This window comes from Pararge aegeria, chromosome 8 (genome assembly GCF_905163445.1).
Source record: "Pararge aegeria chromosome 8, ilParAegt1.1, whole genome shotgun sequence".
Classification (NCBI taxonomy): Eukaryota; Metazoa; Arthropoda; class Insecta; order Lepidoptera; family Nymphalidae; genus Pararge; species Pararge aegeria.
In genome coordinates, this window is record NC_053187.1 from 11,493,891 (window position 1) to 11,520,827 (window position 26,937).

The 26,937-nt window shown below is 35.1% G+C and overlaps 1 protein-coding gene across 3 annotated transcripts in view; it reads left to right on the forward strand.

Annotated features, from left to right (window-relative positions):
- The window catches only part of LOC120625783 (kelch-like ECH-associated protein 1B), a 32,080-nt gene extending 5,856 nt beyond the window's left edge, over positions 1–26,224 (forward strand). For all 3 annotated transcript variants that reach the window (XM_039892987.1, XM_039892988.1, XM_039892990.1), the window contains 12 exons: positions 1,740–1,894; positions 10,264–10,377; positions 10,754–10,918; positions 12,704–12,853; positions 16,832–16,948; positions 18,797–18,958; positions 19,732–19,923; positions 20,709–20,840; positions 21,943–22,022; positions 22,621–22,826; positions 23,824–24,000; positions 24,712–26,224. In XM_039892987.1, coding sequence (XP_039748921.1) covers positions 1,748–1,894; positions 10,264–10,377; positions 10,754–10,918; positions 12,704–12,853; positions 16,832–16,948; positions 18,797–18,958; positions 19,732–19,923; positions 20,709–20,840; positions 21,943–22,022; positions 22,621–22,826; positions 23,824–24,000; positions 24,712–25,019 — 1,950 coding nt within the window. In that variant the 5' untranslated portion in view covers positions 1,740–1,747 and the 3' untranslated portion in view covers positions 25,020–26,224. The remainder of the gene's footprint in view (positions 1–1,739; positions 1,895–10,263; positions 10,378–10,753; positions 10,919–12,703; positions 12,854–16,831; positions 16,949–18,796; positions 18,959–19,731; positions 19,924–20,708; positions 20,841–21,942; positions 22,023–22,620; positions 22,827–23,823; positions 24,001–24,711) is intronic.
- Positions 26,225–26,937: the final 713 nt, after the last annotated feature.

The following is a 26,937-nucleotide window of genomic DNA, read 5'->3' on the forward strand; positions in this document are numbered from 1 at the left end:
TTTACATAATTACACAAGTCAGATGAAATAGCAATACGTCAAATCCATAGAAATCTATATACTAATACATGAAGCATAAACTTTGTACCTAGGTACTCCTTTTTACGAAAATTGCACGGAGCGAGAAGTATGAAGGAGTGCAGAATAGTAATGTAATGTATGTTCTATGAGTATATATTTTTTAAATTATGCATAAAACAAACATGAAATAAATAAAATAACACACACTACCACGTACTTGACACAACAGGCATATTTTTGGATTATAATTTTTTTTTGTAAAAAACCGGTGTAGCCTTGGAAAATATCTATGATTAAAGAAGTAAAGTCTTTAACAATAGAACCTTAGTAATGTTCAAATTTATAATAATCCCTATCCCTACTAATATTATAAATGTGAATGTAAATTTGTTAGTTACACTATCACGCAAAAACTACTAAACCGATCATTATGAAACTTTGTACAAATATTTCTGAAGGTATTAGAATTAATATAGGATGCTTTTTATCCCGAAATTAAAGTCAGTTCTTTTGGGAGAGGGGTAGAAGGTGTTTGACGATTTTACACCATAACGCAGTCAAATGATAACCGATTTAAATAATTACTGTTGTACTTTGGAGTTTATAATGTTCGTTTTAATTTTGCCCAAATTTTGTGTACATCTGATGAATGTGATGGGAGATAGAGGACACAACTCCTCAGCGCACGGCAGCCAACCCGTAATTTAAGGCTTAGCTATCCATATATAAATCGAATTCCACATGTCTTTCGAAAAACAAAAACAAACTCAGACGAAGCCGCGGGCAAGTGCTAGTAATAATAATAATTGTTTAATTCAGGTAAATCCCATCTCAATATACACGTAAAAAAAAAGTAGCAACTATTTTAAAAGATCAAATAAATGAAATGAAAACAATTAAAAAGATACAAATAAAATTTAAATTAATTATTATCGTCTAATTTCGATCAGTGGGCGATAACAAGTCCTAATAAAAAGGCAATAATATTAATATTTCTATGGTCTACTAAAATTATCTTTACGTAAATCAAATCCGAATCCCTGCTTTCTCAGTCCAAGGCTGTGGGTTCGATTACCAAACTGAAAAATGTTTGTGTTATGAACATGAATATTTTTCAGGGTCTGGGTGTCTATTAGATATAAGTATTTATGTATATTATTCATAAAATAAATATTCTTAGTACCTACCCATAACACAAGCTACGCTTACTTTGGGGATAAATAGAGAGATGTGTGGATTGTCGTAGTGCACTTATTTATTTATTATTTCAAACCGTTTATGGGCTACATGTTTTGACGAGGAGTTATTTAGTCCAAAAAAAGCTGAGGTTTGCTATATATGTATGATAAAAGTCAAATATTTCTAAATTCATGTAGGCACATAGATGGCACTTTTGACGTGTGCATTACATACATAATACAAAATATGTACATAGTAGTGCGTAGTCATGGCTATAACTAAACCTAAAACTAAAGCTTCGAGCGAGGGTTCCAAACGCGATCTGGTCTAAGAAGAAGCCTTATTAAGAATTGATAATAACAACATAATACTTAACAGCCAAGAAAATATAGGTATAGCCTTGCAAGTTGCAAAGATTCAAAGCGATGGGTCAGGTATATTATGCAGAAAAGCGGATGATAGTTTATATGTGAAACTTAACATCAGATAAAGGCAGACGAAGTGTCGGTGAATACCTAATTATTTATTATTTTGGTAAGGCAGGACAATGGAGACTGAAGATGACGTGGGGCGGAACCTGCTAGACGACATGCCGCCAATCAATTGCGAGCTCTTCGAGGGGCCGTACAGCGGTAGCAACGACATTGGCGATATGACTTTCTGTCTTGGAAACTACGTACCTGACTTTATGAAGGTAGGAAAACTATTTAATTGTAAGCAAACAATCACCAGCCCACGGCAGGGTACGGGTGTCCTTTCAGAGTGAGAAGGTTTAAGGCTGTACTACACCATGCTCACCAACTGCCGAATTCGTAGACTTCATAAGCCTTTGAGAACACTATGGGGAACTCTCAGGCACGCAAGCCAAGGTTCCCTCACGATGCTTTTCCTAACCGTTAAAGCAAGTGCAGATATTTTCGATTGCTTACATTAAAAACGTACATAGCCCCGAAAGTTAGAGGCGCGTGCCGGGCATCGAACTCAGTCACCCCGAAAGAGAGTCCATAGCCCTAATCTCTAGGCTATCACCGATTTTTGTTGTTTCAATAATATACAGTTATTTAGATTTATGAAATTCTTTTTCAACTGATGTTTATATCCTATAAAACAGAAGGACTCTTCTTAACTTTCTGAAATTTCGAGATTGAGCAATGCTTTGTATCCTAACTTATATTATTACGCTACTTTTGATCCTGGAAAAACATCAAATTCCATATGGAATACAGAAGCAATCGTTCTTTATTCAAGTCCTAACAAAACAAGCAATTGAATTGATTTCGTGCATATAGAGATAGTTTAAAGGACGGAGAATATGGACTTCTTTAAATCCTGGAAAAAGATCAAATTCCCGATGGTGGTTTACAGGAATATTCGTATTTTTACACCAAAATGAGTGAGTGTACATGAGTTCCTTAGTAACATTACTCCCAAGTCCCAACGCGGTTTTCCTCAAATGCAATTTTAGCCAGTCATCGAAATAAGAGATACAATGAATGTAGAACTATACCGACATTTTCTGAGAGTCGCAGAGCATTAATCATTTTTACACAGAAAAGTTGGTTAAACATTATATTTATTTATTCCTAATTTTATTATGCTTTATGAAAAATTAAAAAAACAAACATGCGATAAATCTATCCATTGCAGCGCTTTGCAAAATAAAAGTTTAAGCATTTCCGGCCTTGTCTCACGACTTTGTATCTGCGGCATATGGGTGCCGCAACCTCTCAAGGTTAGTTGTAACTTATTTTAATTTCTCTATTTTTTTATTTTTACCCTTGTATTTTTTGCTTTAATTACTCGTGTTTAATATTGAACATAAATCAACGTTTTCTTCCTTTCAAAACTTGTTCTAAAGTGATGCCCATATAATGCAATGAACACAGAAATAAGAACATACATAATAAATCATATAGAAACAAAACCCAAACGAATCTTCTACTGCATATAAATATACCTATATTATTTATTTTGTAACGTAAAGGACAGTTCTATCAGGTGACCGTTAAACTCGACTAAAAAATTTATGTACATAGAATAATAAAAAATAACAACGGCCTTTTTCGGAAGTCAGACCAAAATTTTTATGGACATCCTTTACGGTAAACAGTTGTTGTTCAATCGATAAACCTTCGGCTTCATTTTTGGGAGGCCTGAGTTTGACCCCCTTACGGTAATCCGCAATAAGCATGGTTGTGGCTGAAACCATTTTAATTCTGAGAGGAGACCCGTACTCTAAAGTAGACCGATAATGGGTTGACAATGATGATAATGAACGATTATAAACATTCAAAGTCTGACTAACCTGATAACAAAGGTTATAAAGATATAAACCTTTCCTACAGGTTACAAATTATGTACGTATAACTGTAATAAGAAAACCCTCACTGTTACCGAATGAACTTCAAACTGAGCCATTAATATTAAAGTATAAATTAATTTCAACTTTAAGTAGTATTCCTAGAACTGAAAAGTCGTAGCTTCAAGGTGGGGGAGGAAGATTATATCTATGAAACATATATACATCTTTGAATCATTTATTCTGCAAATTAACTCATCTTTATCAATTTTGTTACAGAATTTGATAACTAGGTTTTAAAGGAAACTGACCTTGTTTTCACATTTATTTTTATTTTTATTTAGAATACTTTATTGAACAAACTTAGAAACACATAAGAAAACAAAAAAAAAATAAGTAAAATTAAAAACAATTAAAAAAAAATAATAATAATAAAAAAAAGTTAAATACAGTTGTGTGCAAAGTCGGCCTTAGTGCAAAAGCAATCTCTTACAGACAACCCTTGGTGAAAGTAATAATAGAAAACAAGAGGGCCAGTGCAAACAATGAAACATACACAGGCAAGAGAAAAAAAATTAAAAAAATTAAAAATATATATATATACTACATACTGTATAACATACACATATAAGAATTAATAAAATAAATATATAATAAAATAAACATATATACATATACATATAATAAACAAATGTATGTACCTCATAGTAACACAATCTGCTAGGTAATACTTAAACAATCTGGTTTTGAAGATGGGTAGGGATTTGGAATTGCGAATTTCAGAGGGAAGGCTATTCCACAATTTATTATATTTATTTATGTGTTAACTCTGGATTTATATGACTCAATGTAGACAGTTAAGTAACGGACTTGGGATTTCCTACATACGACGTATTTTTGTAATGACATCGTCATAGTAATGAATCATGTTTAGAGTAATTCTCTCCTTATTTACAATCAAAAAACACGTGTATATAATATACACGTGGGTTTTGGGTTAACGCAAAGGACCGCAACTTTTTTTGTCGCATAGCCACTTGCGTGTCTATGTCTATGTTATGATTGCCCGGAGGTCGATGTCGATGAATTCATTATTAAAGTAAATAATGAATTCATCGACTAAATGTTTTAGACAACTGGTATAGCCATACCATGGTAAAATGCCAAAATTATAATCAGGAAATTACATTAATCTAAAATGAGATCCTTTTGTTTGTTGTTGCAAACATCGAATTCTGGTTTGATCGATATAGACTACTTTGGATATAATCAGATTAAATTACGAAGTCGTCTTAATTAGCCTCGTTCTGACTACACTTAAGAAATTACCTCCCTTTTGATCAGTTACTTTGTATCAGTTTTTTACCGATGTTGCTCGCCCAACAGCTTTACGAGTAGGTACAGTAAATCTGTCCCAAGAAAATTGTTTATTAAAGGTTGTGGTTGTGGACGATCGTTAATATTCTTTAGTATGATTATGCTCAGGATCTGTTGCTATCACCTCAGATATTTGCACCCAGTGCTAACTTTGCATGGCAAGAGTGGGTACATTAGCAGTCTTTACGTTCTATGGACATAGGATACTAAGTATAATAAGTCTGGAAAAATGGAAAAAATTTAATAAACGCAGACATATTTATATTTCCAGCTACTAACATGAGCTTGTAAGAACGATTTAATAGGTAAATATTTGAATTCATTTTGGAGTTTGAACCTTTGAGGCTCGTACACAGCGTATTTTCTTTGCGTGGATAACGCGCGGACAAAACTCTATAAAACGAGATGCAATCGATCGCTGAGAATAAACATTTGCAGAATTCTGCATCAGCAAAATCACAGTTAGATTTGTATCGATACAAACTCTGTACGACTAGTTTTACGTTTTATGTTACAATATATCACCAAGAGAGTTGGCTGTATGTAGGCGAATTTGAACTCCAAAACAAGGCACAAGTAAACGTAACATGTTATATGAAATCACGTATTTTTATAGGTGACAACAACTACGACTACTAAGGGTACAGGTTAAGAGACATACTGCGGAGCGACAAACATGCATCATGTGTGCGTAAAAAACACGCTATGTACATCGGGCCTTACAGATTATAATCCTATTCCCTATCGCAATAATAATACGAGATAAATATTTTATCGTTGGATACTAAAATAGCGAGGTACAATGACGCAGCAGTTTTGTTCCTTAATGCAATGCCTCGGGTAGTTATTGGTTAGGTTTCTATAAATAAGAAGTATCTTTTCCTGTGCAAGTTTTGTATTTTATAACATGCGCCCACATCTTGTTACCATGACTTGCATTTTTAAAAGCGATTAAGCCAATCTCTTAAGGACACAAATGTTAAACTGGGGGTGTAGTTGGGTGATTACCATTACGGTAGTAATCTGATAAAATAAACTAAATATATGTTTTATTTAGTCACAACACATCTTTTAGCTACTTCTCGTTTATCAGACTGATTATATTATTATAGGCATAGAACAGATAAAGCATAAAATACATAAACAAGATAAAGTTCAAATCCCCCAAGTTTCAAGGTGTTTTATATTGGAACTTGAGGGGCCTAGTTTCTTTTGCATATGTAGGTATATTATTATCATCATATCAACCTGACCTTTTACTTGATTCCCGACCGACTACAGGGCACGAGTCTACTTCCACAAGGGTGTAGTCCACCACGCTGACCAATTGCAGATTGGTGGACTCCACAAACCTTTGAGAACATTACGAAGAACTCTCAGGCATGCAGGTTTCCCTTCACCGTTGAAGCCAGTGATATTTAAATTGCTTAAAACGCACAAAACATAGGAAAGTTAGAGACTTAGGTGCGTGGAGGAGCTCGTCCGGGAGGTATACTAAGGGTTTCCCGGCGTCTAACAGAGCCAACAAGAGGTACATGCCGTGGTAGTTTTTAGTTCGGGTATACCCCCTCTAGAGGGGGGAGTCCCACATAACCTCCGTCCTGCCTAACGGTCGGAGGTTATGTGTGAGGCGTGCTGGAAAGCTTTTCCTCAACGCCAAAAAAAAAAAGGAGCGTGGAGGAGCTGGGATCCGAACTCGGCCCCCCGAAAGTGCCGAAGTTAAGTCAGCGTTCTACCCACTGGTCTACCACCGCTTCTATGTTCGATGTAGGTATCGAGAAGATTTAATTTAAAATATCACAGCAGGACTAGCACGGGCAGGAGATATAAATTATATCCCCCGATTATATCCTCTATCAAGGGATATAATTATTTTTTCCCCTTGCCATAGCACGGCAACAGGGGAGAGGATAAATTTATCCCCGTTTGACATTTCTCGTGGATATATTTCCCCCGCCCATAGCATGGGAAGAAATGAAAGGGGAAAAACTATCCTTTTTTGACATTTTAAAGAGACAATTTTATCCCCGTCCTTAGACGTGGGTATAAAGTTCTGTCAACGAATTAAAGTCGAAAAAAACATTTCTCGTGCTTTCTGAGGCTCTTATTATTCAAGTGAAATGGAGAAATCTGAACGAAAATTACACCGGCGATCTATACGTGACGCCAGTAAACCGTTCGAATTTCCCGATGACGAGTTCCAACACTTGTTTCGGATGGGTAAAAATTGTCTGCTGTACTCGTGCGAGGACCTTAATGAGGCACTAACCACTAAATGCTGTCGATGGACTACCAGTGCACATAAAAGTAAGTTGTTATTAAGTACCTAGAATCACCTTGTGCAAAGACATCATCTAATCACTTTTTGTCTAGGTTCTCAAATCTTTAAGGCTATTAGCGGACGGTAGTTATCTGCGGGGACAGGTCAAGACCATGGCTGTTGCTCAAACAACAGTCAGCAAATAACTGACCCAAATTACTGGAGCTATTGTCAGAATGTGAGTATATATAGGTACTTACTTCCTAATAATTCTCATTAGAATCGTAGAAGATCCATCCTGTTCAGAGTGCAGTGATGTGATAACTAGTTTTCACTTTATAGCTGAGTGCCCCTTGTACGTGTTGGTAAGATGGGAACTACAAGGTAAGGATAAAATAAGTGAAGAAGACCTAGCAAACCTCACCTTAGGATATATTGTTAGTTTCACCACAGAGACTGGTAGGTTTCAGGGGGGACCCTGCCGGGACACCAGTAAAACCTGTGTCTCAAACATGGGGAATAGGGTGGAATGGTCCTTACATAGGACTGATCACCCGTCTGGCAATGGCAGACATCCCCTCATCAAATATATATATACTTACTTTAATAATAAAATTATTAGTCAGTACTTAGTATTTCAGTATAAGTACATAGCAAAGATATTCAATGCTAGGTACTTTAATTATTTTTCATTTCATTTTAGACTAATGCCAAAGTAGATATTATTCCTGGGAACAGACTCTGCCAGGCAAATTGTGGCTAGAAGCTAGAAGCGAAGCATGGTTTGCCTGATATTCTTGGAGCCATTGACTGCACCCTCCCTTACCATTCCCAAATGGGGTGCAATACAAAAATAGGAAAGGGAGATCCACGATAGATGTTCAACTGGTAAAGACAAATTATTTAGATCTAGAGTTTATCAAAAACTTAAACAATCAAGTAAGTTAATAATTTTAAAATATGTTTTACAGATTGTGGTGTGTGTCCATGACCAATTCATATTTAATAACTCTAAAGTAAAATATGAAAAGATACAGATACTTTATAATATTATGCATCATTATAGGCGTGTATTGTAAATATTTACTATTTAAGTAATATTTAAGTTCCCATAAATTAATATTATTGGGCACATTAATGTTTGGTTATATTATAAAATTATATCTTATAATAATGGTTCCTTATTAATCATTGATCCTGCATTTTCGCATACAATTTGCCCTACTAATTTATATTGAGCATAATATAATTTGTATATTTCAGAACTCTAATGGAGCAAATGACAGTAACTTTTGTAAATACGAGCGAAGAACGACATCAGACATCAAATATGGATCAAACAAGATTGTTAACAGTTGCTCGACAAACAAGAGAAAGATTTATAAATATATATTTTAATTAATAAAATTTCTAAATTAACGTTTTTAATTTATTTTTGTGTGATAAATGAGCATTCTGCATTCTTCCATCTATTCTCTGGAAAATAAATAAATTCTTCACTTGGTTGACTTTACAGCAACATGTATACTATGTATATGTTGCCCGTGGTGCTGCTTCCCCGAGCTGTTGCAGCTTTTTTAATGTCCTTCCACGTCTGCAAATAAAAGAAAAATTATGCAAGACTTGTTTGATGCCAACAACACTAATAAATAATTTAAATTTTTTGCACTTGCTTACTTTACCGCAAAATTGACTTAACTGTTTCCACTGATTGACCGTCCTGTCTGGCCCATGCTCCTTCAGTAATGACTAAGATTTGCCACTGGGAGTCTGCCCTTTTGGCTTCTAAGAGTCCTGTGAATTCCCCAGTGACAAGGTGGTTGTGGGTTGGCATGAAATCTACCAACATTTGCAATTGTATTTTATTACTTCTTGATCTGAATAAACACATATTTGTGAACTAATGGGCCATAGAAAAGGCAAGCACAACTTTAAATAAAATAGTACAAGATCAATAATTTAATATGTAAACAGAAGGATTGGATCTTGATGATTAACGTCTCTGTTTACTTTCACTGTAAAACATTCATTCATTAGGTACGCTTCTAAATCAATAGGTAGTCACTTTTTCAAACATTTTATAATAGAAGACTTACTTTTTAGCACTCATTTTATTTTCTCGAAAGGTAGGTTTTATACCACTTTGAAAAATCCAGAATAAATAATATAAACAAACAGCCGCAGACGAGGAACATTTATAGATAAAAAAAACAATAAAAAACTTAGACAACTAAAACAAAACAGAAAACGAAAAATTTATTTGTCAAAACCATGAGCACAGATTAGAATAATTAATTTGTGACATTTACCGGGGATACGTCTTTCCCCTATTATATCCACCGTGGATATATTGTCCACCCGTGTGCCCATGCTCGGGGGGTGGATATAAATGCGTGAGGGGATAAACGTTATATCCTTTCCCCGTGGAGAAAATGTCCCCCGCCCATGCTAGCCCTGCTGAAGTAGGAACTTAACCTAAACAATAACACCATGCATGTGATACCTTACTCGATAGTATCAATTAAGTCTGTATTAAAAACAATTTCCGTAGGTATATAATATCGACCATATTATATTTATATATCTGCCATAGACTTTTCATATTGTCGTAATTCCTATGACATACAATCAGCGTATGCACTTTTAGATGTTAGGTATATTTTTTGATGAATATAAACACGACTTATGCAACAAAATCTAATGTGTAGTTTGGTACCAAACAAACATAGACTGCTGAAATCATAAATTTTCGTTAAGGCTCAACTTCTAGGTTCTTATTCGTAACGCCTGAATTGGGTTCGAATAAAGCATAACACTGTCAATAGTTGTATTCCGAAGTGATGCCACTTAAAAAATAATAATTAATGGCTTGCATTTTATTGAATGGAAGTTTCATTTACCGGTATATTGTCAACATAGGGATGAAAACTCGCCCGTTGTCTTGTGAAGCGATGTAAATTAAACTGAGAAGCTAAAAAATATTGTGTTTGTCTGTTTCTTATGCTCAACCGACTTGCAAATACAACGGACATTTTTCCAAGTTTCCGTTATACGGTGCCCATGAAGCTACTCGTATTTATATTTATATATTGCTTCGGTTTCCTTAATTAATGTTGAATTGTTGCAGATGCTTTTCACTATGCGCTCTCACCATATGTTAACCGACGTCGTTTTAGAAGTTGGCAACGAGTTATTTCATGTTCACAAAGTAGTACTGGCTGCTGGAAGTCCTTATTTTAAGGTAAATAAGGTGTTCTTTCTTAAAATATATTTCAAACAAGATATTATATACTGCTGGAGATACTGATACGCGACATGTTCGCAAAATCTTACTTGGGCGGGCTAAAGTAAACTCTTCGATATGTTTGCGCACCGTGTTGTACCTCCTTTGACTTATCATCATCATCATCACGTCAACCAATGGACGTCCAATGGAAGTCTATTATCGACCAGATCGTGTAAGCCTTTCATCACTTATTGATTCAGTAATCGAAAAAGGTTTTAATAGATGTTAACGAAATGATTTTAATGTTTTTAGCACAACTCAAAAAACAGAGCTTAATGTTTTGCGCTTCGACTGTAAAAAAGGAGTTTCAAATATTAAATAATTCACACAGGCCATGTTCACAAGTGGTTTGAAGGAGAGTGAGATGTCTCGAGTGCGACTACAAGGTGTTTGTCCGTCGGCGATGGCGTGGCTCGTCTACTTCATGTACACGGGAAAAGTGCGCATCACCGAAGTCACAGTGTGCCAGTTGCTGCCAGCAGCCACAATGTTCCAGGTATTATGTTTAGACCACAGTACAGTACACCTTTTGTTTATTATTGGGGGACAGTATAAATGCCTCATATATTCAAGAGGATCAGGTTAAGTAGCACTATCACCCACTGAAAGTACTTTACTTCAGTTTCTTCAAAAAACGCACTGGCCATTGCGAGATGTATCTTGAAAACGTTAAGACATCTTATTTATTTATTTAAACTCTATATTTGTACACCACTACACAGTAAGGAAATAAAGGAAGAATAGAGTGAAAAACAAAGAGTGGAATAGAATACAAAAGGCGGTCTTATCGCATAGTAGTAAATTATTTAAGCCAGAATAAGATCGTAACACGAACGGATTCGATTTCAAAATGCAACTTTGTTTTTTTTGCAATTTTAGTTGCATTCTAGTCGAAGAACCCATGATAAATTTAATTTTACATTTTTACTAAAGAGCACTTGGAAGGGAATCAGTAGGTAATAGTATCTATTTAATTAATTATAAAAAATTAAAACCAAAATACCCAGTAATGTCCGCATAATATATATTTTTTAATACATCCCAATTTTTTCAATATTTTTATTAATATAGAAAAACGTACTTACCTATTTCGAATTGAAGAGGTAAAATTTTACTAAATCGTATAAAGTCAGAATTAGGTATGGTCAAGAAAAACATATCATTTTTCGCTATAAAGAACTACATAAATTATTACTTAATAGTTTGAAATTCTTTTAACCTCATTTAGCAGCTATTAGCACCTTTAAGCCAAACAAATTACGCATGCGTCTACGTTGGTCAAACACACAACACTCGCTGGTCTTACTTTCGTTACTTCTTTAAATCTATCTATGTATCAACTTAAAAAAAATATTGTAAATATTGAAACTAAGATTTGATTATAAATTAACGAAAACAAATATTAAGAGTAGGTACTATTCATTATAGCGTAGACCTACTGATAAGTTTCCCTAAAGTAGTAAATGATAATATATAGAATATAAATATGGCTTTTAGTATAGGACATTTGGACTATTAGATATGCCAAGTTAAGTTACTCTTTATTTTCGGCCCGCGTCAAGGCCAGCGAACAATGGGGATTCGGCAGATGCCCCTTGATTTCTAAACAATGATATCTATATCTTGTTGAAACGAGTGACGTATGGATTTACATTTGGTAAAGATAAAAATGCTCTGTCCTGCGCCTGCCTCTGTGTGTTCTGGCCATCATTATTCTCTTTAACATTAAAATCATTACTATACCTACGCATGAGAATCTTTGACGTCAATGTTATACAAGAACTAGCAACTCTGTCGTCACAACTTGTGGTTACGATTTGAATGTCAGAACTCTAGCGTATAGTATGAAACGTCTACGTCATTCATTATAAACAATAATTAAACGAAACGAAATTCAACGATTAACCTCGCATCGTTCTGTGTATTAAATGGGATAGGTACTATACCAATTTCAGTTTTTCCAGCCTGTATTGTAAACAATATTTTTATTACTTTAAGCTGTTAAAAAATAGTGTGGAAAAGGAAATGAAATTTGAAAACTCTACATTAAAAAGTAACGAATATATTTTTACTTTATAAGATAGGTAAGAAGAATGGACTTTAGAATGCCCGGTACTCATCGCATATGATTAACTGTGTTATATACAGGATTTAATATTCCAAGAAATCAATACTTATATCTGCTGGACCACTTATTTGCTCTGTGTCCCTCTGATTTGACTAACGATGTTTTCACTTGTATAGAGTGTGAAAGAACAAATATTGTAGTTGTGTGCCGCAGATATCCAACGTAATAGACGCTTGCTGCGCGTTCCTCGAGCGGCAACTTGATCCGTCCAATGCCATTGGAATAGCCAACTTCGCAGAGCAGCACGGCTGCGTCGAGCTCAAGCAGAAAGCCAACCAGTTTATAGAAAGGCATTTTACACAAGTAAGTTACCGAAGATCTATGTTAGATTATGTCTATCTAGTGGCTGTTTGACGATAATGTAAATCACTGTGGTTTACTAATAAATAATGTAATTCTGCCGCAAGTTTGCTACTAGCTAAAAAGGTTTTTTCGGACTGAATAAAGCTGGCAACTACAGCGTAATTGGGCGGGTTGTCAAGCCCCGTTATGGGCTTTGCCGGGGTTGAGAAAAGCTTGATGAAACTATGTTCGCCTCTTATGAGGCCGATCCTCGCCTTAGGTGACGGTTGGATTTGAATTACCTAATATTTTTTTATTAGTTTGATGTCTTTCTCAGACAGTCAGACGTGGGCCTATCTGACCCTATACAGCGACATATAATAAATACAGTATAAAGTTACTTCTAAGCTTAAGATTCATCGCAGGACTATTAATTATTATAATTTTTTTTTAAATAAAATATTATCTAATAAACTTGACCTTGTTCCGGGTGATACAACATGAAGTTTGAGTTTTGTAGACCTCCAATTGCCTTGGTGACAATACAAATTCTAATTTCATTTCTTTTAGACTTAGCCAAGACCATAGACTTTAATTATACTAATTACAAATCGACCACAACAAATCTGAATGCCTTATTGCACAAGACACGGAGGGCCTTAGGATAAAGATATGCAGTAGGAACCCTCTAAAAAGCGTACTAACCTTTATCTTCGCTAAACAAAAATAAAATATCACCACTTAAATGTTCTTAAATACAAAAAAAAAATAGGTTATACGATTATAAATAAATTCAATACCTACTATGCCACATAGTTTTCTGGAAAGAGCTAACAATTTATTATTTACATATTATACGAAAACCTACAAGAGTGGTTATCTTGTATAACTGCATAAAAAAATCACTTCAGTGTTTTTTCAAATTACTGCATTTAAATATTTCATAGAAGGCAAACTGACTTCACTTTATGAATTTATAAGATTTTTTTAATATACATACTTAGTGCAATTATATTATAGTATCACGCTTTGTTTAAAGATCTCTTTTGCATAAACATGATTAACACAATAAAATACATAAAAGATAAAACAATCTTCGCCTAATCATGGCTAATAAAACTCCTATCAAATAAAAAGATTGCGCACCAGTATAAAAAATAAATATCCCGTATGGCGCGTCATCTTTTTCATCAATTAATAAAAAAACTTAGCATAGAAATATGTAAACTTAGTTATGCGATTCAAAAACATTTATTTTGATTAATTTACATAATGAAATAACTATTTATATTAATTGTCCTCCCGAAGTAATTAACCCCTTCGGTGCATTCGCCTGACTGACACTTGTTTTTTTTATTTAGGGAAGGAAAATTACTTATCGTGACAATAAATATAAATTAACTCTTCGATACATAGAATGGCCTCTATTTTAAGATAAAGTATGGGCGATATTTCTGTTCACCTAATGAATCAAAAATCTTTAGAGTAACACATTTTTTTCAGAATCACCTGCTAAGTTACAATGATGTAAAAAGTAAATAATTATACAAGCTAGCGTATTTTTATCATTGTTATTAAGATAACTGAGCTTGTGCTGATTAAAAAACTGCTTAGTCATGTCGTTTCACTTAGTTACTTAAGTGCGTCAACGTTATTGTTTACCGCGTTCATGTCGGAATTAACCAATCCTTAAAATTTTCACGTATCTCTACATCTGTCTTTGACGGTTATTACTAAAGGTCGTTAAAAATACTCAACTAAAGTTAAAGAAATGTGAAATGACAAAACTTTTGAGCAATTATAATAAAAACTAGCGGACCCGCGCGACTTCGTCCGCGAATGGGTAATCTTCAAAAAGTAGTCGTATTTTGTCGCGGACAGTTTTATAGAACTTCAAAGAAACAATTCCGATACTACATATTATATACGTCGTTTGGCGTAACGTTTACCCTTCACGCATCGCAATTCGCACGCATCGGAATATCTCAAAAAGGATATTTTTTGTCGTAGCGTGATGTTATACAGCCTTAATAGATACTACCAATCCAAAAAATAATCGAAATCGAAACAGCATTTTCTGAGATTAGCTCGTTCAACCAAACAAACTCAAAATCTTGATAATATTTCAACTATGCCTATCTAAAAAACACGTCAATCTAAAACTCCGTTGCGCGGATTTAGTTTAGAAAGAAAAATGCAGAAAAAATAGTGATTCTATCCTGTAGGAGCTGTTTGCTTTTCCGGGATAAAAAGAAGCCTATGAGCCTGTATTCCAGATCGAATACAGGCGTACCATACGTAATGCATTCGATCTGGAATCGTTGTCGTATGCCTTGCGACGTGTTGTTATCTGTGAAAAGTTATGTCCTTTATCTCCGACAATATTTATCAGATCTTCATTAAAATTAGACAACACATGCATAATAGTATACACTCTCAAACAAAAAAAGAATTATTACAATCGATTCAAATATAACTGAGGTATTTTATATTGGTAAAAATTTTCATCCCATTTCCCGGAGGATACTTAATGTTTATCGAGATAAAAAGTATCCTATATGTTGACCCGGAATATCAGCTACAACTATACCAAATTTTATTTTAATCCGTTCAGTAGTTTTTACGTGACAGTCAGACAAATATTAAATAAAAATCAGTTTTGGACTCAGTATCGATTATAAAGCATCCCCCGGTCAAAATTTTCAAAATATATTAAATGTTCAGAAATCTTTGAGTTACAGATTTATTATAAGTATTTAATTATTTTCCGTACAAATGCGAGGTCTTATTTTATAAAATATTAGGTCTTTTCTTATAAAATTGGCCAATGCCACGATACAATTATCGTACGGGCCATTTTGATCTCAGATACCCAAAGTTAGTCATAGGCCTTTCCAAGAGCGCGCCACCACATACGGTCTTACAAAATTCAAAATTCATTTATTTCAAGTAGGCCTAATATAAGCACTTTTGAAACGTCAAGTCTGTCTGTTTGTTGTGATTCTACCACCGGTTCGGAAGGCAGATTCTACCGAGAAGAAGCCGGCAAGAAACTCATCAGTTGCTCTTTTCCAACATCAACAATTTACATTTTGCATTTTAACATTAATTTTTCTATCTTGTGAGAGCTGAAAGCTGAGCCGGAGGCTTCCTAGCAACCTCTTCATTAAAAAAATCATCAATTGTATAGTAACCTCGCTGTAATAAATGTGTTTTAACAAATTCTTTAAACTTGTGCATTGGCAGGTCCAAAATCACCTTAGGAATCATATTATAAAAGCGTATACTCAATCCCACAGATGACCCCTGTACCTTACGCAGACGATATGCAGATGACACTAATTTATGACCATTTCTTGTAAGTCGACTGTTTCGCCTTACTCATACTACATACAGACTTTGAATTTGTGGATCAGCTCGACTGTCAGTGTCCACCTTTCCGCTCCACATGTAATTACAGGCAGGACACACTCGTTAAAGACTTTCGTCTTTAGGCATGAGCGTATCGGCGACTTGACGCAGTTTTGCAAAAGCTGTCCAGCCCAACTGAATTCTTCTTTCAGCTTTCTTGTCGAAGTTCTTTCAACCAAGTTTTAAAATTCGACCTGGATAGTTATATTTTTGGATAAGTTCGATGCTGACATTATCGACGGTAACAGATAGCAAGAACAATTGCTAGTATTCATTTTCATAAACGCGTCCATCTGCCAGCGACTCTTAGGTCACATTTCACCACCTTCTCATAAGTGTTACTTAGCTGAAGCCTAAGTTTTGACACTTTCTTGCTTTGTGTCAAATGACAAAGACAAAAGTTATGAATAAGCTATTCCACACTCATCCGAAGGTGGTTAAACGGGCCCTTTCCAATAATCATCTTAAATTTTGAAAAAAGCGACTACTTTGTTTCTTGCTGGTTTCTTCTCTTGACGATACAAATGTCTTATATGAGGCCTACTTTAAATAAATGAATTTTGATTTGAATTTGAATCTTTTTTTCAGGTGTGTCAAGAAGAAGAGTTTTTACAATTAACGCCTCAAGAACTAATATGTTTGATACGGAAAGATGAACTAAATGTAAGAGAGGAGCGAGAAGTTTACACTTCGGTTTTAAGTTGGGTAAGTAACAAATAGGAATAATTTATGGGCCCGAGAGTCTCAGTCAGGGTATGCAAAATTTTCATCCCCGAAAATGCAGTATTCCTATAGGTTGGGTAGATCTAAAGCGAAAATCTTATAAGTACTACTTTCTTCGTGCTAAAAAAAGTTTTTATGAAACACACAAACACATGATTTTAATGAAATTTTCGTACTTATTAGTTAATTTACGTACGTACGTAAATTATGCGTGTGAGTGCGATTATGTTATGTGTACGCACGTACACATAACATAATCGCACTCACACTGCATGTTTTACTCGCATGTCAGAAAAAGTAAAAAATCAAAAGTATTATATAAATAAATTGAGATAAAAATGTGTTTTGTAATGGAAGAGCGAGATCTTCTGGCACAGGTTTTAAACTTAACAGAAGTTCTCCGCCTTATCTGCTATTGTTTTATGTGAACAAATAAATTTTCATTTCATTTTCATTTCAATTTTCATTTCATTTCATTTCAATTTTCATTATTTTGAGAAGAGTTAAATAAGCTGCAGCGAAGGGTTACGCAAAAGCAAATATTACCAAAATTACTATTTTAATTCTTTAATTACAGTTGTATTTTAACCTAGCTTACAACTAAACGATACAGTGTGTGGTACGCGACAATGGGCATAGGAATCCAATCCGTTTTATTACATCAGTGTGACTTCATTCAACACAATACAAAACATCTCTATCTTTACTAGAAACTTTGTTTTATACAAAATCCTTTGCGTGGTAACGAGAAAACTCCTTTTGCAAGGGATTCTAATGCGGTTCTCACTCTCGCTTAGATTATTTTTTTCGCAGGCTTCACTTTAAGAGGTACTTAAAAATAATATACTGAAGAAGAATAGAGAATTATGGATCTTCTAAAATCCTAAAGAAAACCCCACGATTGCATATCTTATTTTATATATTACATAATTTAATTGTTTTTCGTCTTAGCATCATAGCATTTAGTTCCATTAATTTTAAAATTTAAGAACCAGAAATGGATTCACATAGAACTCCTGACCGATACCCGGATATGTATGCATCGGCATTTTAATTATTCTTTCTTACACTATATGGAACTCTTTATGTTGCTTAATAAAAATGAATAGAACTATTAGTTTTCGTTAATAGTTCTATGCTAATAAATGGCATCCTTTATGTTTTCGTCGCTAAATATGTTTATGACGTAATTATGTTTTAATCTTTATGCAATACCTAATAGTAATAGGTAGTAGGTAAACACATAATGTGCGCACTGCACCCAATCTTGTCATCATGACTAAATAAGCGAAATACATTAACGTGTTAAGGAAAATTCTTATTATGCGTACCAACCTGTTTTTAATGTTATCCTCATTCCTTAGATTTTTATTAAACTTTTAACCGACTCCTACATGAAGATGGTTTAAATATATTAAATTCAAATTCAAAAATTCTTCATTCATGCAGTCTTATATATAAAAGCACAAGCACTTTAGAAACTGAAGCGTTCATGTATATGTTTATTACATTATTTTAAGGTAATAACTACTTACATTCAATAACTTAAAACAGGAGGCTAGGAGGGTCCAGTTTTTTATTACCATCTAGAGTCAGTTTATACTTAGCTATGGACTTAGATCATTTCACGCATGGTTAAAAATAAGTGTCCTAATCCTTAGGTTGCCTGGCAGAGATTTCTACGAATAAAGATTTCTTCTTAAGATTCTTTCCCCGACTTCGCCGTAGTGTAAAAATAAAGAGTTTAAAAACAAGTTTAAATAAATGCGCGGTCACATGTATAATAAGTAATTAATCCAAAAAAAGTCTACATGTCAATTTTGCTTATAGGTAAAATACGATGAGGACCGAAGGTACCCGCGCATGGAACATATTTTACAAGCCGTGCGCTGTCAATACCTTACTCCTAACTTCCTCAAAGAGCAGATGAGCACATGTTCCGTTCTCAAGAAAGTCCCTGCGTGTAGAGAGTACCTCGCTAAGATATTTAAGGTAAGCCGTATTGATATGCCTTGCCTGGATCTTTGTCATAATTCTAACAACATTCCAGTGGGCGCCCTTACAGTCTGCCATCGCACTGGACTAGGTTGAAAAAGACATCGATACTATATATATAAATCATATACATATAAATAAATAATTCATTCATTCATACTTAGTGGCGTGCATGTGTTAAACGACTAGCGTAGGCATCCTAATAATACTCTACATGTTGCCAAGAATTGGTACAAATAATAGGTATATTATAAATTCAATAATTTAAAAACCCCCGACTTCCAATGTATACACTACTACACATTATTCTCCCAGTCAAGCCCATGGCCATTTATATCCATATTAATAGAGTTGTGGTAAATTTTAATTCGCCATTTTGTGGTTGCGGTCATATTGGATTTATGATTTGACATATAGTGTATTATAGTATTCTACTAATCATTTGACACCCATATTAAGTTGTAAAAAAGTATGTTATTTGCTTTTTTGGTCGGACATAACTCCTCTAGCTTTTTGCGTCGGGGGTTAAAAATCGGTTATTTTGTTTAAGAACCGCGAACATGCACCAAAAAAAGTGCACACCATTGTCTATACTAATCTAAATGCAGAAGTGTGTCTGTTCGTTTTGTTATGTTTGGCTCAATCTGGATTCTTGGCACATAAAAATTTATAGCTCGCATCCTACCTATTTATATGCACACTTATATGCTTATATGCTTCTGTAAAGGCCTATTTGAATAAAGAAATTTTGCCTTTGAAAATTGTAACAGGATCTGACATTACACAAGAAGCCAGTGGTAAAGGAACGGCGGCCCAACACTCCGCGTATCATATACGTGGCCGGCGGCTACTTCAGACATTCCATAGACGTGTTCGAGGCTTTCAACTTGGACGACAACTGCTGGACCACTCTACCAAGGCTAACAGTACCACGATCTGGACTTGGGGCAGCATTTCTAAAAGTAATTTATTGTTAATTAAAAGTTATAACATACAATCCAGTTTTGTTAAAACCCTCCTGATTCAAGTTTGGAATACTGTTAGTTCGATAATTTTAAGAAACAAATATGTAGATAATGAAAAATTAGTTTCATTTTAATACTATATTTATTTATTTATTATTATTTATTGTGTTCATGGATTCCACATAGGAAGCCAAATGACACCCCGTTTTGGTGTTGCAATGAGGTGGTCGAAATTTTATATTCTATAATTATTAAGTACCTTAATATAAAATAAATATATAGTTAAAACAAATAATTCAAATGAATGTCTAAGTAAGTATTTTTGTTTGCCAAAGAAAGATAGAAAAAAAAAGATTCACAAAGAGCATAAGTTCGCTCTGTTTTTTCTTACACGTCTTTACGTAAACAATCTTTCATTTTTTTTTGTAAATCGTTTTAAAAATATTTCTAAAAATAATAAAATCATGCATTCATAAAGTATATCGCTTATTATTTTATTTGTTTTTATTTATTTCAACATATGTGTTTCCCCTATTTTAAAAACTTAATTTGTCACTAAAAAATAATCAAAAGATTGTTTACATAATGAAAGTAGTTAGAGAAAATTGAGTATAAGTAATCGTAGTTATTGCACAAAATAAAACTTATTAGTAGATATAGTATAGTCAGTTATTATTTACACTCTAATATTACCTGACTATTAATTAATATAATTCATTAGAGAGCTCTCTTATTTCTATTTAAATAAGTCATCCAATACAATTAGTATTATTGCTAATCAGGGGTTCTTCTACGCGGTTGGCGGCCGCAACACTTCTCCGGGCTCATCGTACGACAGCGACTGGGTCGACGTGTATAGCCCCAGCACCGAACAGTGGCGCCCTTGTAGCCCTATGGCCACGCCCCGACATAGGGTATGCATATAACAATACACGCTGCGTCCGACGTGGTCGATATGGCATTTTAAATTATGATATGAACGCATTCGATTTCAGTACCAAAGTCGAAATAAGCAATTTTATTTTTGCGATTTTTGATGAATTCTAAATACCAAACGACTCCGACTCCGAATAGTCGAGTTCACCATCAATTAAATTTTGTTTTTTTTTACCTACAGTTGGAGAAAATATCAGTATAAATAAGTAATTAAAATAATTTAAAACAAGCAAAATACTCTGGGATGTTTACATATACAGTGTTTATATTTAATGTTAAAATTTCCATTAATAACTAAGAAAAACTTAGTCCAAATTTTCGTTAGAGGTGTCACATTTTTTTCTTTCGTGAAGGTTTTACTGAATTATGTAAAGCGGTCAACCATTTGGTTAGAAATATGGTCAAATAACATATCTATTATCTTTAATACGCTGTATATGGTCAAATATCAAATCTCTGCTGTACACCTCAACATTTACCAGTACTCAACCGATCAAGGGTTGAAATCACACCAATGGCCTTGAGCGTTCGGCCTTTTGATTTGATGGGTGACGATGGTGTTTTCATCAGCGTTGATCGAATAGGACCACTACCATATTAATTGTTGATTAAATGCAATATGTTTTAAGAAATAATCGAACCAAATTATTTATCTTTATTTTAGGAAGAACTAACTTTAATCGTTTAATTATGATAGAATATAAATACTTTGATACTTACTTATGATAGGTTACAAGTGAAAAAGTTCGAGATGTTATTTTCTTATATTATTATATATTAATTCAAATACATTAACACCAAGTTTAAAATTACTTTTTGCAATATATTCCTCGTTTACTCGAAGAAGATATGAATAAAGATGCATGGGTCTCCGCTTTACATATGCGTTTTATTATCTTATACTAATATATAAAGTTGAAGAGTTGGTTTGCTTGTTTTTTTGTTTACTTAAACGCGATCATTTTAAGAACTACTGGGCCGACTAAAATTAAAAATGAGTAGGTAATACTTTCAAGCCTTATTGTCAAATCTATTTATAAGGTTTTATATCCCTAACTTAGTGTTCTGTGATCATATCAGGTGGGTGTGGCAGTAATGGACGGTCTTCTGTATGCGGTGGGTGGATCGGCGGGATCGGAATATCACAAAACTGTTGAATGGTTAGTTTGAAGCATTGTGGATGACCTCGAAAATTTAATTTTATATATTTTTAGTGCTTATGCTTGGACTTGGAGGAGATAAGCTGTTATCTCCTATATTTGTAATTTTGAAAAAAATAATCACGAAAGTGCTTTAAAATAATTTATATAAAAATATAAATAAATATACTACAACAATACACACATCGCCATCTAGCCCCAAAGTAAGCGTAGCTTGTGTTATGGGTACTAAGATGACTGATGAATATTTTACTTAAATACTTATTATATACATTTAAACACCCAGACACTGGAAAACACAATCGAACCCACGCCCTTGGACTCAGAAAGCAGTGTCGCTGCCCACTGCGCCAGTCGGCCGTCAGACATTACCTATATATAAATTATTTTATAATTAATCTTATAATGTTTTTAATTTAAATATACAACTAACGAAATATTTTCGTCGAGAGTTAACTTTGGCATTATTTTAAAAAAGTTTTCTGAATCTTGTAAGAGCTTACGTCAGCAATATTTTTTTTTTCTGTGATATTTACATAGATTATGAAAATAAGTTTTTTCAACCTCATTTACCTAATATCTTTCTTTTTTCCCGTAGCTACGACCCTGAGAAAGACGCATGGACATACGTTGCGGCTATGGGTAGAGCTCGACTGGGCGTGGGCGTTGCCGTGGTCAACCGCCTTCTATACGCGGCGGGCGGCTTCGACGGCGCTCGACGCTCTAACTCCGTTGAGTGCTACCACCCAGAGAACAACTGCTGGACCGAGGTCGCACCCATGCACTACGCGAGGAGTGGGGCCGGTAAAATTGATTTTAACCCTACTTAAATAGACGTGCATATTTCTCTAACTTTGGATAAAAAAGGTTAACTTTGATTTTTGGCAAAAAAGTTTGTCTATGCTTCCTTTGTTTTTGAAAAACAATACTGGTAAGCGGTTCGGTTATTTCTTTCAATTTACGCAATTCAGAGCGATCGCTCAATGCGTGGTGGGAATTTCTTTGTACCATATGATTTATATTACCTAATAACCCTGGTTGGTGTCTTGAATTTAATTTATGTGTACGGCGCAGTTCTGGTTATGTGCTCTACCGTAACTATATTAAGATATATCTACGAGATGATGTTGACCAAGGTCCGACCGTTAAATTTCAGACTTAATATATATAAGGCGGTCATGTTTGAAAATTTCGATAGCGATGTTCTATCTTATTTATTTATTTATTTATTTAAGGGACAATCAACAGGTTACAACAACAACTCTTAAAAACTAAACAAAACAATGAAAAAACATATAAATGTAATATTGTAGACCCACTTAAAGACTGCCACAACTTGCAAATAAAAACTATATTGTCAGTTAGAAGGAGAAAAAACGATTACGAGAGACATGAGAGTACTTATAAGCTGTAAGATCCATCAGGCTGTGACATAAGTTTGACGAATCTAGCACCACGAAAAAAAACATACATTTAGAATAAATTAAAAAAAGATTTGTTTTCGAGACAGCAGCTTTAAAAGGCATATAATTTTTTCACGACTGAACGGCCTTGGGATTCTGACAGAAACTTTATAAAGTAGATCAGACGCATCTAGGGCATTATTAAAAAGCCTATATAAAAAACAAAGGTCCAATAGTTTTCTACGATCAGATAGAGTCAATAACTTATAGTGCCGCAGTCTGGAAAAGTAGCTAGAATTAATATTACATCACTTATCACCTTATCTTGTTTGGTAATGGAGACCGTTAAGTCTTAAATTTCCTTAAGAGAAGTGAATTGTAATAGAATTTGCGTGCAGGCGTGGCTGCACTTAACCAGTACATCTACGTGGTGGGCGGGTACGACGGCGCGGCGCAACTCGCGTCCGTAGAACGTTACGACACGGAGCGCAACACCTGGGAGGAGGTCGCGCCGGTACGGGCTGCGAGGTCCGCACTCTCGCTGGCCGTCCTGGACAACAAGCTATATGCCATGGGTGAGTGCCGCGACATCACTACACCGCACTATCGTTCGAGTGCCTATCGTGTTGTATCTACCCGATCGGCTAATGTACAGAATAACTGTCCTTATCATTATCATCATCAAATCACATCAATCCATTACCGGCCGGAGAATGGGCTAAGGCCGTAGTCCACCATACTAGCCCAGTGCGATTTGATGGATTCCACACGCTACTGAGAACATTATGGTGAAGTCTGAGGCATGCACGTTTCCTCACATGTTTTCCTTCACTGTATAAGAAACGCACATAACTTGAGGTGCGTGCTGGGATTGGAAATCGCCACTCCTTAAGTGAAATCGAAGTCCGCCGCTATATCAGTCAATTTAAATAACTATGTATTTACATTATTGAGAAAATTTTACTGGTTTTTTGTAATTATCTAAAATAAAGATAAGGTTAAAATTTTGTATTATATAAAGCGATTTGTTTTCCAAATGAATAACTAAGAAAAACAATATCTACGTAGCCCGTAGTCGATACTTCATTCGACCAATTTAGATCGCATTTATATAATATGGAAGGGTAGATTCACTCAATCCTATGTCTAAAGGTAGAATCACTAGCTCGCTACAGCGACGGTATGCAAGTTAAGTCGATCCATAGCTGCTAAGACCAAGAATCAGATTTATTTTTGCATAATTTATGTTAGTAAAACTAAATTCCTTCATTTATGGTTAATAACAGGTGGTTACGACGGCACCGCGTTCCTTGACATCGTAGAGATCTACGATCCTACTACGAACTCGTGGAAAAGCGGAACGCCACTCTCGTCGGTCCGGTCCGGGCATGCGTCTGCCGTGTGCTACCAGCACGTGCCGCCGCTCGATCAAGACGCCCCGACGCTTGTGGCAAAGCTACCTCGCCGTGCGCCCCCCGCGCCCCATAGCACTACAGCCACGCCCCAAGCCCCGCCCTCTACCTCTAGCGCGGAGGATGTACCCATGGCTAACAACATACTAAGCAGCCTCTCCACCTCTCATAGACGATTATAGCGCGAATAATAGCATGACCACCGCGTGAACTCATGACACGGATACGTCACGAATTTTAAGGAAATCGTTACTCTCCTGAGACTTATTTTGTTGACGTCCGCGTGAGTATATTTTTAGCGGTCATGCTAGTTAATCAAGTGACTCAGTGTTGTGGATGTGTGACCTTGTCAAGTACAGTGCTACACAAATAATATTTAACATATACACTTCACGGAAGTTTAAAGTGAGTTTTGGAATGAGTTATGGATAGGGGGGTTATGCTCTTGTATAGATCCGTGTAGCGCTCCTCAAATAATATTGTATCCTGTGCACAACGAACTGAGAATACTATGAGTGGGTAACTGCGCTGCTTCACTGACAAATTATTTTGATTATACCATAGTAGATCGGTTTAAGTTTAGTTTGATTCAAACTTTATGTCTGCCGGGTTAGCTGCGAGTGTAGCTTCGCGAACTGTACCGTACCGCTGTTTATCTGATACCAAATATTGAATTTCGCGCATCGAAATGCACGAAGTTCGAGAAGTCATGATCGAACAAACACAGACCATTCAGCTGCCTTGTGGCTGTGTTGTTGGCGCGTGTTGTATTCCGGCAAGCGTGAAAATTGGTTCTTGGCATGGCCGATCGCGGTACTTAGTACGCAAGCCTGCTGCAGCATAGGATTTTTGTATGATGACTTCAATGAATTGGATGGATGATGTTATGTAATAGGTGTTGAAAGACCAGATTGTCCGCCAATCCACATTGGGCCAGCGTGGTGGACAGCGGCCTAAGCCCTTCTCATTGTGGAAGGACCCATGCCCTGTAGTGGGCCGGTAATTCAGTAACTTAATATCAGAGTCATCCACCATTAATTTGATGCAAACTGGTCTATGGTTTAAACACTAAAGCCCCTATCTGGGGTAATTTTAAGTAGTGCCATTTTTAAGCGGAATTCGTATTCCATACTACACCGAGTTCGTTGACTGTGAGTATTCGTAAATTGGTGATAAATTCAACCGTGCCATAAAAAGTGAATTACACCAACGATGTGCGAGCACCGCGTAGTGCTTTTGAGCCGGGATGTGATATAAATAAGCCTAATTGACACTTTTTAAGAAGTGCATATGTTAAGCGCAAGGGTGAAAAGATTAGTAAAATCACTCTATAGTCGTAAAAATGTAATAGGCCCGTTTTGACATTTGTGCAAGACCATAGAATGTAACTTGGATCAAAACTGAAAGAAACAATAAAATAAAAATCAACTACATACAGTGTTTTAAAAAATACGTAAATTTTTTTGGGACGTTAAATAATATGAAAGAATATATCGCGGGTATTCTTTTTGCGCTTACTTTATAGTAGCATGCAATTTGTAATTGTTGCGAAACGTTTCGAAAACAGTTACGTTCTGTCTTTTTTTTTTATTCTAGAGTTGTAACCATTTTTTTACTGAATATCGAAAGCCGCCGCGCTTAGTTCTCAAAGCCGCAAATAAAATTTTGAATCGACGACACTGGGTTCTAAATAAAGAGTCTGAGTTGATGTATCTCACCAAGCGGCACATGACTGAAGCGTCCCCGCGCGCATGCGCAGTTTTTCGTTCCCAATCTTGTACAGTTGACTGTGCGCTCGTTTAAGTTTGATATATACTGTTTACTATTACGTTAACTTTTGCTCTTCTACTTTGGATATTGATTTAAACATAGTGATTTGACTCGATTTTTGTGTTTGTTGTTATATAGTACGAACTCTGTTTCAACATGTTGAAAAGTGGACGTATAATCAACAGCCAGTCACGCGAATTGGTTGTGAAGTTAAAAGAATACTTTGAACGAACGAACACTTTACAATACATAATCAAATCAATCAAGTACTGATACAAACTTGAATTGATTTATCGTGAGTATCGAGTACAGAGTCTTATGGTTCCATAA